Genomic DNA, 12,849 nt, shown 5'->3' with positions numbered 1-12,849 from the left:
CCTTACTAAAGTCAATATATACCACAATATATGCCCCAACCACAAGGCTTGTTATCCTGTCAAAGATAGCTATTAGGTTGGTTTGACACTGCATTTCTACTGCATTAATAGCCCAAAGTCACTTAAAAAACAGCCCCAAAGTAGCCCAATCTATTTATTGAAACAAAGTTTTCTTATTAACACATTGGTCTATACATCAAACAACAAATGAAAGCTTCCCTTAGATACCTAGTACAGATTTGATTAAAAAAAAAAAAAAGCTACAAGCCTCAAATCCAAAATCAACCCCCTAAGACTGGTACTTGTATCCCAGTCCAGGGGTGGCAGATGTTTCAAACAAAAAACAGCAAATAACAACGTTTAAAATAGTCCCAAAGTAGTTTTAAGAAATGTCAGCAAACGTGTGATTCATTCATCTCCACCCGGCAAAGCAATCGTGTCACCAAGCATTGATAAAATTTGCTTCTGTGTCATACTATGGTACCTCAGAACCACACACAACTGTTTGTTGGTTGTTATATCGGCACTTTCATCGGCCCCTCTTTCATTTTCGTCAGCCCCTCTGTCCTTCAAGTGGGAGGGCCAACAAAAACAGAAAAAAGAACAGGAGTACTTGTGGCACCTTAGAGACTAACAAATACAGAGTAATTTCAGATTTTCAAAGCTGTATATTTTGGAAATTTCGGATCTGCATTATATTTAGGGCCCTACCAAATTCACGTCCATGAAAAATGTGTCACGGACCATGAAATCTGGTCTCCTGCCGTGAAATCTTGTCTTTTGTGTGCTTTTACCCTCTACTATACAGATTTCAGGGAGGAGACCAGCCTTTCTCAAATTGGGGATCCTGACCCAAAAGGGAGTTGCTGGGGGGGTCGCGGTATTGTCATCCTTACTTCAGAGCTGGGCGGCTGGAGAGCGGCAGCTGTTGGCAGGGCGCCCAGCTATGAAAGCAGCACCACCGCCAGCAACTGCGCAGAAGTGAGGGTAGCAGTACTGCAACGCCCCCCACCCCCCCAATAACCTTGTGACCCCCCCCAACTCCTTTTTGGGTCAGGATCCCTACAATTACAACAGCTGGGAGCGGGGCCGAGGCGCGACCCCATCCGCTCTGCAGCACGAGGAGGGAGCTCCGCACCCCGCTGCCAAGCGCCCGCCCAGGGAAGCTCCGCGGGGCTCGCCCAAGCCGGGCCCCTGGGAGGGGAGAAGTTGGCTCCGCCCCCAGGCTCCGCCCAGCGCCCGGCCCCTGGGGAGGAGTCAGGGCGAGCCCCGCCCACCCGCGGATCGCGATCCAGCCTGGAGGAGACGCTACTTGGCGTCTTGCAAACTAACCAGCCGAGGGGCGGGGCACATTGCGTGGGCGGGGCCAGGAAGGGGCGGGGCAGCAGCTTGGAACGGTCGGGGCTGGGCTCCGACAAATGGGGGGAAAGTCCCCGCCCCACTTCTGCGTAGGAGACTGAGAAGGACCAGGAATCACGTGCTCCGCGCAAAGGCCAATGGGAGCTCCGTCCTCCTGGACCCGCCCCATGGTGGGGGACCTCCAAGCCACGCCCTCTTCCTGCCTAGGAAAGCGCCGGCCGCCCCACCGTTCCCGCGCGCCCTTCTGTCACGTCATAAACGCGCGCCGGAAATGGCGCGGGGCTAATCCCTCAGCGGCGCCTTTAGCGTCCCGCGCCGGAAGGTGCTTTACGTCATTGGCGTCCCGCCGGAAGCGGGTGTGTCGGGCCGCAGCGCGCTGCGGCGGAGGCTGAGCCCGGACCCCGCCATGGCGGCTCCGCCCGCCCCGCCCCCCGCCGGGGGGACCCCAGCCCCAGGACCCGGCCCCGCGGGGGGCGCCGCGGCTGCGGGGGGGCCCAAGAGTGGGGAGGAGCGACTGAAAGAGATGGAGGCGGAGATGGCGCTGTGAGCGCGGGGGGAGGGGACCGGGTCCGGGCCCTGGGGTGACCGTGGGGGGCCGGGAGGAGGTTTGGGGGGTGAGGTACAGCGGGGAGGGGAGGATTTGTGGGGAGACCAGGGTAAAAGGGGGCGAGGCCTGTGGGTGGGGAGACTTGGGGGCTGGGTTGCGGGGAAAGGCCGGGAGAGCCCGGGAAGGGGGTTTGGAATCGGGGGTGGGTGGGAAGAGGATAAAGGGGTTGGCAGGAAGCGGGTGGGGTATCTGGGAGGATGACTGGGGGAGGGAGCAGGAGGGTTCAGCTGAGGAATTAGGGCTGGCGGTGGTGGGCCTGTGATGAGCAGAGCCCAGGACAGAGGGGTGGCAGATCTGGAGCAGAAAGGGGCTGTAGGTCAGTAAAGACTTGGTGGGGGGGAGGTGGCCTGGGGGGAGATTGATGGGCAAAGGGATGGGAACTTTTTAGAGGGTTCAGGGAGGGGGGAGCAACTGGAATCCTTGGGGTGTCCTGGTGAGGGTGACAGGGAGCCCTTGGAAGGGAACGGGGAGCTGGGTGGAAGAAGGCTTTGGGTGGGCAGAGACCAGGGCAAAGCCCCTGCATCGAAGGAGATGTGGGCCTTGTGGCAGGAGGGGGACCTGAGGAACTGGGACCTGTGGGGGGCCCTCAAGGCAACGGCATGGAAAACTCTGGATGGTGGCAGGGAGGCCTCAATGTGCTTCCATTTGTCATCCCTCACTCTGTACAGGTTTGAGCAGGAGGTGCTGGGGGCCCCTGTCTCCCTGCCCTCCGGGGCCCCGGTGGTGGAGGCCGTCCCGGTAGCTCTGGCAGTGCCGGCCGTGTCCACGGTACCCCCCGTCCCAGTGATCCGGCCCATCATCGCCACTAACACCTACCAGCAGGTGAGGCGTCAGCTTATCCCTCACCATGGGGCATGAGCAGCATGTGGGTGATGCTGGGTGCCGCTGCATTCATTGGCCCAGAAACGCAATGAGGGAATGTAGTTTGGTGGCAGCTGAGTGGTTAAAACCAGAGATGCCCTGGGCACGTGCTGGCCACAGTCCTGACTTGGGCTCTCTGTGACTGCACTCCCCCGCCCCCCTCCCACCCCCCAATCAACACCCTGCCATCTCTGCTGTGTGACCATCTGCCTGTCTCATTAGGGGACAGTGTTGGCACTCATGACTAGGGAGTGAGTTGTCCGTCCCTCCCGGTTACTAGATGAAATATTCACAACCAAGGTACCTTTGCCCCCAGGTTAATAGATCAACATAGTGAGGTCCCTAATAGACCTCAGGGATCTCCGGCTGCTCTCCCTTATTGGCTTTTAGGGAGCTGTACATGGGTAGGATGCTTTTTGGGTGGTGGAGCAGATTATGGTGGAAATATCATTAAATGCAAAGCACCTCTCTCCACTGTGACATTCCCTTATTTGTGTTGGGGTAGCTCCTGGGGCCCTAGTCATCTTAGGCTGGGAAGGGTTCCATTTTTGTTGTTCAACATCGATTTCACTGTGCACTTGCAAATCCTGAAAAAATATTTCCTTCCATGATAATTAAAATTTACATGCAATGTAAGCAAAATGCTGCTTCAAAACGTACGAGTTTGATTTAAGGATATTTACTTTGTATATTTTGACATGTGATGTTGGCAATTTGGTTTTAATGGTTATAAACTCTTAGACTCTCAACATCTGCTGTCATTAAATTATTGTCTGACCTCCCACAATAACATCCCGCAACTGTGAAAATTTAAATGGATAGAAATTGGTGAAAAAATTCTTAAAAACATCAATATTAGCCTCTGAAAATTATTTTAAAAAATTCTGCCAAGTGTCCTCATAGACCAGGGCTCCCTGCTTGGTGCTGTACAAACACACAGTGAAAAAGACATTCCTTCCCCTGGAGATTTTACAATTATGCCTTGTTTATGCCTGGAACTATTTAGGAATAGTTGATCCTAATTATCTTCATGTGGGAACACTCATATCGGAATAAGGTCAGCCACATAGGGAGTTAATCAGGAATAGCTATTGCACTTTAAATTCACACCCTACCTCAGTGGTTTTCAACCTGTGGTCCGAAGACCCCTGGCGGGGGGTCTACAGACTGTCTAAAATTTCCAAAGGGGTCTGTGCCTCCAACATTTTTAGGGGATCACAAATGAGAAAAGGTTGAAAACCACTCCCTTATTCTAGGCTTATCTACACTGAGAAGTTAATTCAGATTAAGGGTGTCTTGTTCCTGTTTAGCTTAACCCAAACAAACCATTGGAACAAACTCACCAGGGCAGTGGCGGATTGTACATCTCTTGATGTCTCCAAATCCAGACTGGATGCCTTACTGGAGGAAGTTTTAGTCAAACCCACGTGATTGGGCTCAGTACAGTGGGAACTGTCTGAAATTTTCTGGCCTGTGTTATACAGGAGGTCAGACTTGATGATCTAATGCTCCCTTCTGGCCTTGGAATCTATGAAAACTGCTCTGCATGAAAAGCAGTAGCGACAGTTACCATGTCCTTCCTCTAACCATCTGTGGTCTAAATCCCAGGTTGGCAGGGGGTCACAGACGGAATGTAGCTGGGACCCCGTTCCCTAATGGGCTGTTCCCGGAGTGGGTGTCTGGCTCTCCATTTGCTCTCATTTCTGTGCGGGTGTCGTCCGTCTCCCCTGCCTGTCTGTGCTGATGGGTGTGGTGGTGTTAGAGGCCAGTGGTGTGACTGAGCTAAAACTAAATTAACCCTCCACTCCTATGCCAGGCTTGTGGGTCTCACTGCCTCAGCTGCCCTGTCAAATCCCACTGCTCGGCCTCTTTCCTGGTCCTGCTATGCCCTTTATCTAGCTGGTCCTTTCTGCAGCTGCACAGATGTTTCCTGGGGTGGTGGGGGCTGTGTTACCTGAGGCCCATTTGCCTCTGGACAGATGTTTCAGGGCAGGGGGTGTGAGGAGGGGTGGTATTCCTTCTGCACTGGCCCATGTGCCTCTCCCCCGGGATATTATAGAGGTCTGCATTGATTCATGTTTCCGTTCTGCTCCAGGTCCAGCAGAGCTTAGAAGCCCGAGCGGCTGCCGCAGCCACCGTCGTGGCCCCCATCGTGGCCCCCCCGGTACCGTTCGTGGGACCAGGTACATAGCGTGTCTCGGTGGCCTAGTGTCTGACTGCACGTGGCGCGTCTGAGATTCCAAAGCAATGTGTCTGTTCTTTCTCTTTGAGTGAACTTCAGCGCTGGCGAGAGGTGCCGGATCGACAGCCCTGAGAACCGAAGCCCCCTCTTCATCCGCAGGGCAGGTACAGCGACAGGACAAGAGTCCCCCCCCCATACCTCACCACCTGGAGTGGGGGCTCGGCCAGCCCGCGGCTCCTCTGCCACGGCTGCCGATGTGCTATTTGTGCCAGCTGAGTGTTGGGTTGGTTTGTTTGCAGGCATCGATATAGCTAGGAACTGACAGGAGACCCAGTAACTCCATTTCATACATGGGGCTACTGAACAAGCATCTTCTGGGGAGCAGCTTTATCATATATAGCAATAGGCCCATCTAACCCGGTATCCTGCCGCCCTGGATCAGAACTGTGGCCCCGTCTAATGTGGCATCCTCCCAGCTGTCTAGAACAAACCAGCAGGTCCTTCTAGTGAGGTATCCCGTCTACCCGGTCTCTTGACAAGTGGCCTACACCTGTTGCTGTAGAGGCTGGTGCAAGGTGCACCCCTAGTGGACAGTTATGGATCCGAAGAAGTGGGTTGTAGCCCACGAAAGCTTATGCTCTAATAAATTTGTTAGTCTCTAAGGTGCCACAAGTACTCCTGTTATAGTTATGGAATAATCTCTCAGGCAAAGTTTCTTCCTAACTCTAAAGAAGCCTAACATGCTTTATAAATGCTGTACACCACCCCAGAGGCAGCTGCATCTTAGCCCTGCACTATATAGGATCCCGAAGCCCTTTAGTGGCTGCATATACAGTAATCATTCACTCAGTGGTGAGATGCAACTGCCTGTATAAACTGCTGTGCCCCACCCTAGAGGCAGCTGCATCTCATCACTGAGTGAATGATTACTGTATATGCAGCCACTAAAGGGCTTCGGGATCCTTCAGCTGCAAAGGTGTAGAGAAGATGTCGTATTTGTTCTGTCGTATTTCTGTTGTCTGTGCTGACATCACAAGACGGGGTGAGAATGAATCCAGTTGAGCCAGGAGTCGGCTGTGACTCAGTTTGCCTCATGTTGTTGAAACGTTTGTGGATACCTGTTCTCCGGTCATGCTTGGGGGAGAGGACTCCGGCTCCCATCTTCCTTCACCCCAAATGCCTGATGTAACTCATGTGTTCGCTGTACAGAATCGGGATGGGTGTGGGTGGATATTAACAAGGCCCCTCCTCCAAAGGCAGCTGTCTAATCAGCCAGGATGCAATTTCCTCAGCGTAACGTGATTCGTGTGCATTGCTGCCCTACAGCCTGGCATCCAGAAGGGATTTTCCCCTAATGATCAATCCCAGAGCTAGAACACTTGGTCTGTTTGTAATACAGTAGCACCCCCAGCTGAGTTGTGCTGGGCGCTGAGTTGTGCCACAGCGAGAGACAGTCCCTGCCCCAGCTGAGATCAGGGTCCTATTGTGCCAGGCACTACCCAGACACACAGCGAGAGACAGTCCCTGCCCCAGCTGAGATCAGGGCCCCGTCGTGCCAGGCGCTGTCCAAACACAGCGAGAAACAGTCCCTGCCCCAGCTGAGATCAGGGTCCTGTCATGCCAGGCACTGCCCAGACACAGTGAGAGACAGTCCCTGCCCCGAAAAGCTCTTGATATAATTAGACAAGGCAAAGAAGGACCATTCTGGTTTTTCAGGTGAGGAAACTGAGACACCGAGAGTCAAAGTAACTTGTCACGCAGGGCGCGTGCGGCAGTGCTGGGAATTGAACCCAGCACTTGCAAGACCCAGCCTGGCGCCTTAACATAAAATTGTCCTTCTTGCCTTCTGCAGTTGTCCCTCCACAGAGGCCTCCGATCCTTCGACCAGCCTTTGTGCCTCACGTCCTGCAGAGATCTGGTAAGCTTCCCCCCACCAGCCCCGTCTTTACCCTAGTCTGACATGCCTGTATCCTCCCGGTGCTCTCCCTTTCAATCAGGAGACACCGAGTCTGAAATCGTATTTCAATAATAATTCCCTCCCGAGTTTTCCTGATAAGTAAGGTTCTATAAATCCTGAGGTTGGCAGTTTGTTTGCTCTGTTCTTTGCCAAGGGACAGGGGAGACCAGTTTCACTTCCTGGATTCTCCCCCGCTCAGGGGAAATGCTAAAACCCGAGCAGGAGGGGGAAGCCTGTTTTCTTGGTGACTTTTGCTGTTTGCTTGCTCCTTTCTTTGCACTTCCTAAAGTCTGGGGGTGAGGTGGTTGGTTTCACTTCCTGTTGGGTAAGTTTCACTTCCTGGACTTCCCTCCGTCCTTGAATCAGGGGCTAGTCCCAGAATGAAGCCATGGGGGAAATCCTATTGTCATAGAAATGGAAAACCTGTTTATCTGTCTTTCTCTTAGCTGGTGCTCCCAGGCCCCTGGCGATGCGTCCGCCTCACCACCCAGCCATGGTGGGGCCCCCCATGCCCGGTCCCCAGGGCCCACAGATGATGATGGGACCCCCCATGCAGAGGCCTCCTGGCCCACTCATGGGGCCCATAGGGCCGATGAGAACTGGCCCACCGGTGAGTGCGTTTCCTTCAGCAATGGGGTGTGAGGGAGGGACAGGAGCCAATGGGGAGTGGCGGTTGGCTCTCACCTGCCAGGGTGGAGGGTGTCTGTGGCTGTACTGTGGGATCAGATCTGGAGCGAAGTTGGGTTGAGGCTGGTCAGCACTTGGAGGAGAGGCAAACGGGAATGATAGATGCTGCAGGAAGCTGTGTGTGTGGCGGGGGGCTCTCCTTTTGCACTCGGTGCTGGTCCCAGCGTGGCACTAGGGGGCACTGTGCTGCAGGGAGCCAGGTGGGGGCACTCCTCCCAGGCACTCAGGGCTGGCCCCAGTATGCCACTAGGGGGCACTGTGCTGTAGGGAGCGGGGTGGAGGTGCTCTCCCCTGGCAGTCAAGGCTGGCCCCAGTGTGGCACTAGGGGGCGCTATGCTGCAGGGAGCATGGTGGAGGGCTCAGTAGAGGGGGCGCTCTCCCCTCACAGTCAGTGCTGGCTGACCCTGTTACAGGACACTCTGCATTTGTTGTGTGGCTGCTCACCAGCTGCTATGTCCCCCAGAGGCAGCTGCATTTCAGCACTGGGGGTGTCGCCAGATTCGGGGTGGGGGCCGGGGGGCTGGACAGAGACCGGCCGGGGAGCCATTGTCTGCATTAGCCCCTTTAATGGCCCCGCTGTTGCTGCTGTCTAGGTGGGACCCGGGGTCCCCATCGGCCCGATCACTCCTCTGATGTCGGTTCCCCGCCCCCCCGTCGTGGCAGCTCCGAAGATAAACCCCATGGTGATCCAGGCAGCCCCCACGGTGTACTCCGCACCACCGGTGAAAAAGCAGGAGGTATGGGGGGGGGGGCAGGGGCAGAGCTCTCTGCCACTCAACCTCCATTGGTGCTTGAAAGGAAGGCATTAAATCCCACCCCCACCCCAAACACACCTCGCTGGGCCATCCCAACCCGGGGGGGCTTCCTTCCTTCCTTCCTTCCCCCAGTTTGTGGCTCTGCTCTTGCCCTGAAACATGAGGGTCAGGAGCTCTGATCCTTGGCAGTCTTGTATGGGGTTGTTAAATGTCGAATGCCCCTTTAAAACATACCAAGCTGCTTGCCACAATGTCCCTGTGGCTGGGAGACGTCCTGGAAGGGCTCTGATGCTGGCCAGGTTGGGAGGGAATGCGGGGAGTTGGGTGTGGCTGGCGCCTGCCCCACCGCTGCAGTAGGGGTGGAGGGGTCTTGCGGGATGGACTTTAATGTCCCCCAGGATTCCATCCGTATAGTACCCTTCGGATTTCACCCACTGCATCGATGTTTGGAGGATTAGTGTGGGGGACACGGAGAACTCCCAGTACATGTCCCAGTGGCAGGGAGTTCCGCAGGTTAACACCAGTGATTTTGTGTTAACCCCATTAACTGCCCCAGTGGCAGGAAGTCCCATGGGCTAGCTCCGGTGTCCTGTTGGTTAATTCCTTTATAGTACCCTGTCCTGCCTGGATATTCAGTTAACTCAGGGCTTCAGGCTGACCTCCCATGGGATTCATGGGGCAGGGAGTCTCATGGGCTAACACACAGCCCCTCCCCTTGGGCTGGATTAATGAGGTGGGGAGTTCCCCAGGCTAATCCCTCTGCAGTCGCATGGCCCCTGGTGCTAGTCTCCCTGTACCTGCAGGAGGAGCTGCGGGAGCAGCCCCCACCAGTCGTGGTGGAGGAGAAGGAGCCAGGGGGGCTGGAGGAGGCTGTGATTGGCCCCAGCATGCCCGAGGTGGAGCCTGTGATGCCAGAGGCCAGGGTGCTGCCTGCGCTGCGTGGGCCTGAACTGGGGCCCATACGGGGGCGGAGGCCCCGGGGCCCCGAACCCGGATTTCCATCAATGGAGGTAAGGGGACGTCTTTCTCTGGCCGGAGGGGATCAGGGGAGGGGTATATGCAGGAGTGGGGGGACAACAGGAGGGCTGGGGTAGGGGATGTCATGGGGTGGTTGTGGGGGGACACGGGGGGGGGGGGAGTCTGGGCTGGAGTGGGGAGAACCATGGGAGGGCTGGGGGTGGGGTCTCTCCAGGGATGCCAGAGGTGCCAATGGGTAAGGAGGGTCCTGTGCCAAGGTGGGGGGCTGCTCCTATAGGGGGTCTGGAGGGAATGGAGAGCACGGGGACGGCTGCTCCAGGTTCTGCCCTGAGGGATGGTGCTGACCATTGGCCTCCCCAGCCCGTGGTGGAGCCTGTGGTCGAGGACAAGAAGAAAACGAGGCAGGAAAAGCTGAAGCGCTGCATCCGCACGGCGGCCGGGAGCTGCTGGGAGGACTCCAGCCTGCTGGAGTGGGACTCAGGTGAGTGGGGGGCAGGGTCCTGATCAGCTGGAGGGGGAGGGAATCCCAGGTGGCTGGGATAGGGAGGAGAGGGATTGAACCGGAGTGGGGTGCAGGCGAATCCCAGGATATTATTGGAGTTAATTTGTGGGACTCCCTGCTGCAGGGGGATGACGTTGAGGCTTGACCTCTGGGACTCCCTGCCACTGGATATTGCTGGGGGTTGACCTGGCAGGCTCATTCCATGCAGCAGATGCTGAGCTCTGTGGCAGAGGATTGCCATGATCACAGGCAGGGGTCAGGCGGTTCCTATGGCCCTGCCCCACTCTCACCCGCCCCCCCCCCCCCCGCCCCTCCCATCCCAGATGACTTCCGGATCTTCTGCGGGGACCTGGGCAACGAGGTGAACGACGACATCCTGGCCCGGGCCTTCAGCCGCTACCCGTCCTTCCTCAAGGCCAAGGTGATCCGGGACAAGCGCACCGGCAAGACCAAGGGCTACGGGTTCGTCAGCTTCAAGGACCCCAATGACTACGTCCGCGCCATGCGCGAGATGAACGGTGAGGGGAGGCGGGGGAGGGGTTAGGCCGTCGCGCCACTGACGGGCGGGGGGCAGGTTACCCCGTCGTGCTCCAATGGGCTTGGCTGCCCTTTGACCCTGCTGCCGCCCCCAGCGTGCATCTTGGGGAGAGGGGAGGGAGTGGGCTGAGGTGGCCCGAAGGCGGCTTGCGGGGGCAGGGCCTGGCGGGCGCTGCAAGCTATGGGACAGCTCAGCCCCACATAGAGCCCTGGGGATTGGCCTGGGGGCAGCACCCAGCCTGGCAAGGGGAGGGACCTGAGGGTGTGTGAAGAGCCCCTCTGGGGAGCAAGGTGCAGCCAGATGTGTCCCCTCCCCCCTGTTCTGGGAGCCCCTGCTGCCCCCATCTACTGACCCCCTGCCCCCATCTGTGCCCCCCGGCAGGTAAATACGTGGGCAGCCGCCCCATCAAGCTGCGCAAGAGCATGTGGAAGGATCGCAACATCGATGTGGTGCGCAAGAAACAGAAAGAGAAGAAGAAACTTGGACTGAGATAGCCGGGGGGGGCCTTGCCCCCTGCCAGCCCAGGCCCCCTAGCCCAGGGGCCCCAGCTGACACCGCCTGCCCTGGGGCGATGGTGCTGGGGCACGGTGGCTGGGCACCCCCTTCTGTCTGTCTTGTATGATAGCTCCTGGCCCAGGGCAGCTTCCTCCATGGACTCTCCAGTGCCCCCTCGGGTGCTGCCGGGGGTAGCGGTGCCCATGGGGGGCAGGCATGTGTGTAACGCTCCCCACAGGGCCGGGGGCTCTACCCTAATAAATGTTCATTTTTCTTTTGTACTTACAAGCCCAAGGGCTGGGGTTTCCTAGCTGTTTCTCCCTGGGGCGTGCTCCCCAGGCCCGTACCGCCTCCTGCTGGAGGGGTGGAGCTCAGGGCTGGGGGTGGGGCTAGAGCCTCATTCTTTTCCCTCCAACCCAGGGCAGGGGTGGCGCTCTGGCTGGGGGGCAGAAGGAGAGGGGGTTACTGCCAGCACTGCGGGCACCAAGCTGTTCCCCCACAGATCTGAATAATTCTGGTCCATGCCCATCAATCCCACCCTGCAGCCCACTGCTAGCCCAGCTCTGGGCTCTCCCCGCCCCAAGCTCTGCCAGTGCCCCCTAAACCTGACCCGCAGCCCCTGCTAACCCAGCTCTGCCAGTGCCCCTCAATCCTGGCCCAATAGCCCCCTGCTGGGCCAGCCCTGGACTGCCCCCCAAAGTCCAGCCAGTGCCCCTCAATCCTGACCCACCAATGGAGGGCTGGCTGAGCGCTGGATCTCGGGCTCTCACCTGGTAAGGCAGCCCAGGTATGTGTAATCCAGGGGTGGGCAAACTACAGCCTGCGGGCTGTGTCTGGCCTCTCAGACCCTTTAATCCGGACCTCGAGCTTCCATCGCGGACCAGGGTTGGCGGCTTGTCCCGCTCCACGCAGCTCCCGGGAGCCAGCGGCATGTCCCCCCTCTGGCTCCTACGTGTAGGGGCAGCCAGGGGGTTCCGCACTGGCTCTGCCATTCCTATTGGCCGGGAACCGCAGCCAATGGACGGGGCAGTGTGCAAAGCCCCCTGGTCAGCGCCCCCTCCCATACTCCCAACCCCTCTGCTCCACCCCCAGCCTGTACCCCCTCCCACACCACAACCCCCTGCCTCAGCCCGAACCCCTCTGTTCTTCCCACACTCCCAACCCCCTGCCTCAGCCTGAACCCCTCTGTTCTTCCCGCACTCCCAACCCCTCAGCCCTGGCCTGGAGCCCCCTCCTGCACCCTGAACCCCTCATTTCTGGCCCCACCCTGGAAGCTGAACCCCCAGCCCAAATCCCTCATCCCCCCCAATCTCAACCTCCAGCCCAGAGCCCTCTCCTACACCCTGAACTCTTTTCTGGCCCCACCCCAGCGCCCACACCCCCTCTGCACCCCAACCCCCAATTTCATGAGCATTCATGGCCTGCCATACAATTTCTGTACCCAGATGTGGCCCTCAGGCCAAAAGGTTTGCCTATCCCTGGTGTAACCCCTCTGCAGTGTCTCCACCAGGGGGCAGTAGCTCTGTGCAGCTGGAAGGTAGGTGCAGATTGGAGTTGTGGTGGCAGGCTGTAGCGCCACCTGCTGGCAGATGCTGGCCGGGTGCCCCTGTACATGGGAGCTTGTCTGTGTTCTTCCCTGGAGCCAATCTCAGCCCCCCTCCCTTGCTCTAACAACTCGACCCCACTCCCCTCCCAGCGCTGGGGATAGAACCCAGGTGTCCTGGCCTGGTCTCAGCCCCCATTCAGCCAGGCACCCCGCCTGCACATGCTCCCTGTCCAGCCTCAGCCGGCACAGAGGCCCCGGTCTGGGAGGATGGGTGGCAGGAAGCTATGAGCGCTGATACCCCCTCTCCCCACACATGGGGGGGCAGGATTGGTCGGACAGCGCAGGGGCAGCTGTATTCTTTGGGGGAAGGGGTAGGGGGGAG

The 12,849-nt window shown here is 57.8% G+C and overlaps 1 protein-coding gene across 1 annotated transcript; it reads left to right on the top strand.

Annotated features, from left to right (window-relative positions):
- The first annotated feature begins 1,765 nt into the window (after positions 1–1,765).
- On the top strand, positions 1,766–10,924 carry RBM42 (RNA binding motif protein 42). Its single transcript, XM_065420323.1, has 11 exons — positions 1,766–1,902; positions 2,635–2,788; positions 4,923–5,010; positions 5,099–5,173; positions 6,862–6,927; positions 7,413–7,576; positions 8,247–8,390; positions 9,212–9,418; positions 9,747–9,867; positions 10,212–10,406; positions 10,808–10,924. Exons 1-11 carry the CDS (start codon positions 1,766–1,768, stop codon positions 10,918–10,920), a joined length of 1,464 nt encoding a protein of 487 aa, XP_065276395.1. The 3' UTR covers positions 10,921–10,924.
- The last annotated feature ends 1,925 nt before the right edge of the window (positions 10,925–12,849 follow it).

The sequence above is a fragment of the Emys orbicularis genome, chromosome 20 (assembly GCF_028017835.1).
Source record: "Emys orbicularis isolate rEmyOrb1 chromosome 20, rEmyOrb1.hap1, whole genome shotgun sequence".
Lineage (NCBI taxonomy): Eukaryota > Metazoa > Chordata > Testudines > Emydidae > Emys > Emys orbicularis.
This window is presented reverse-complemented; position numbering and strand designations above follow the sequence as displayed.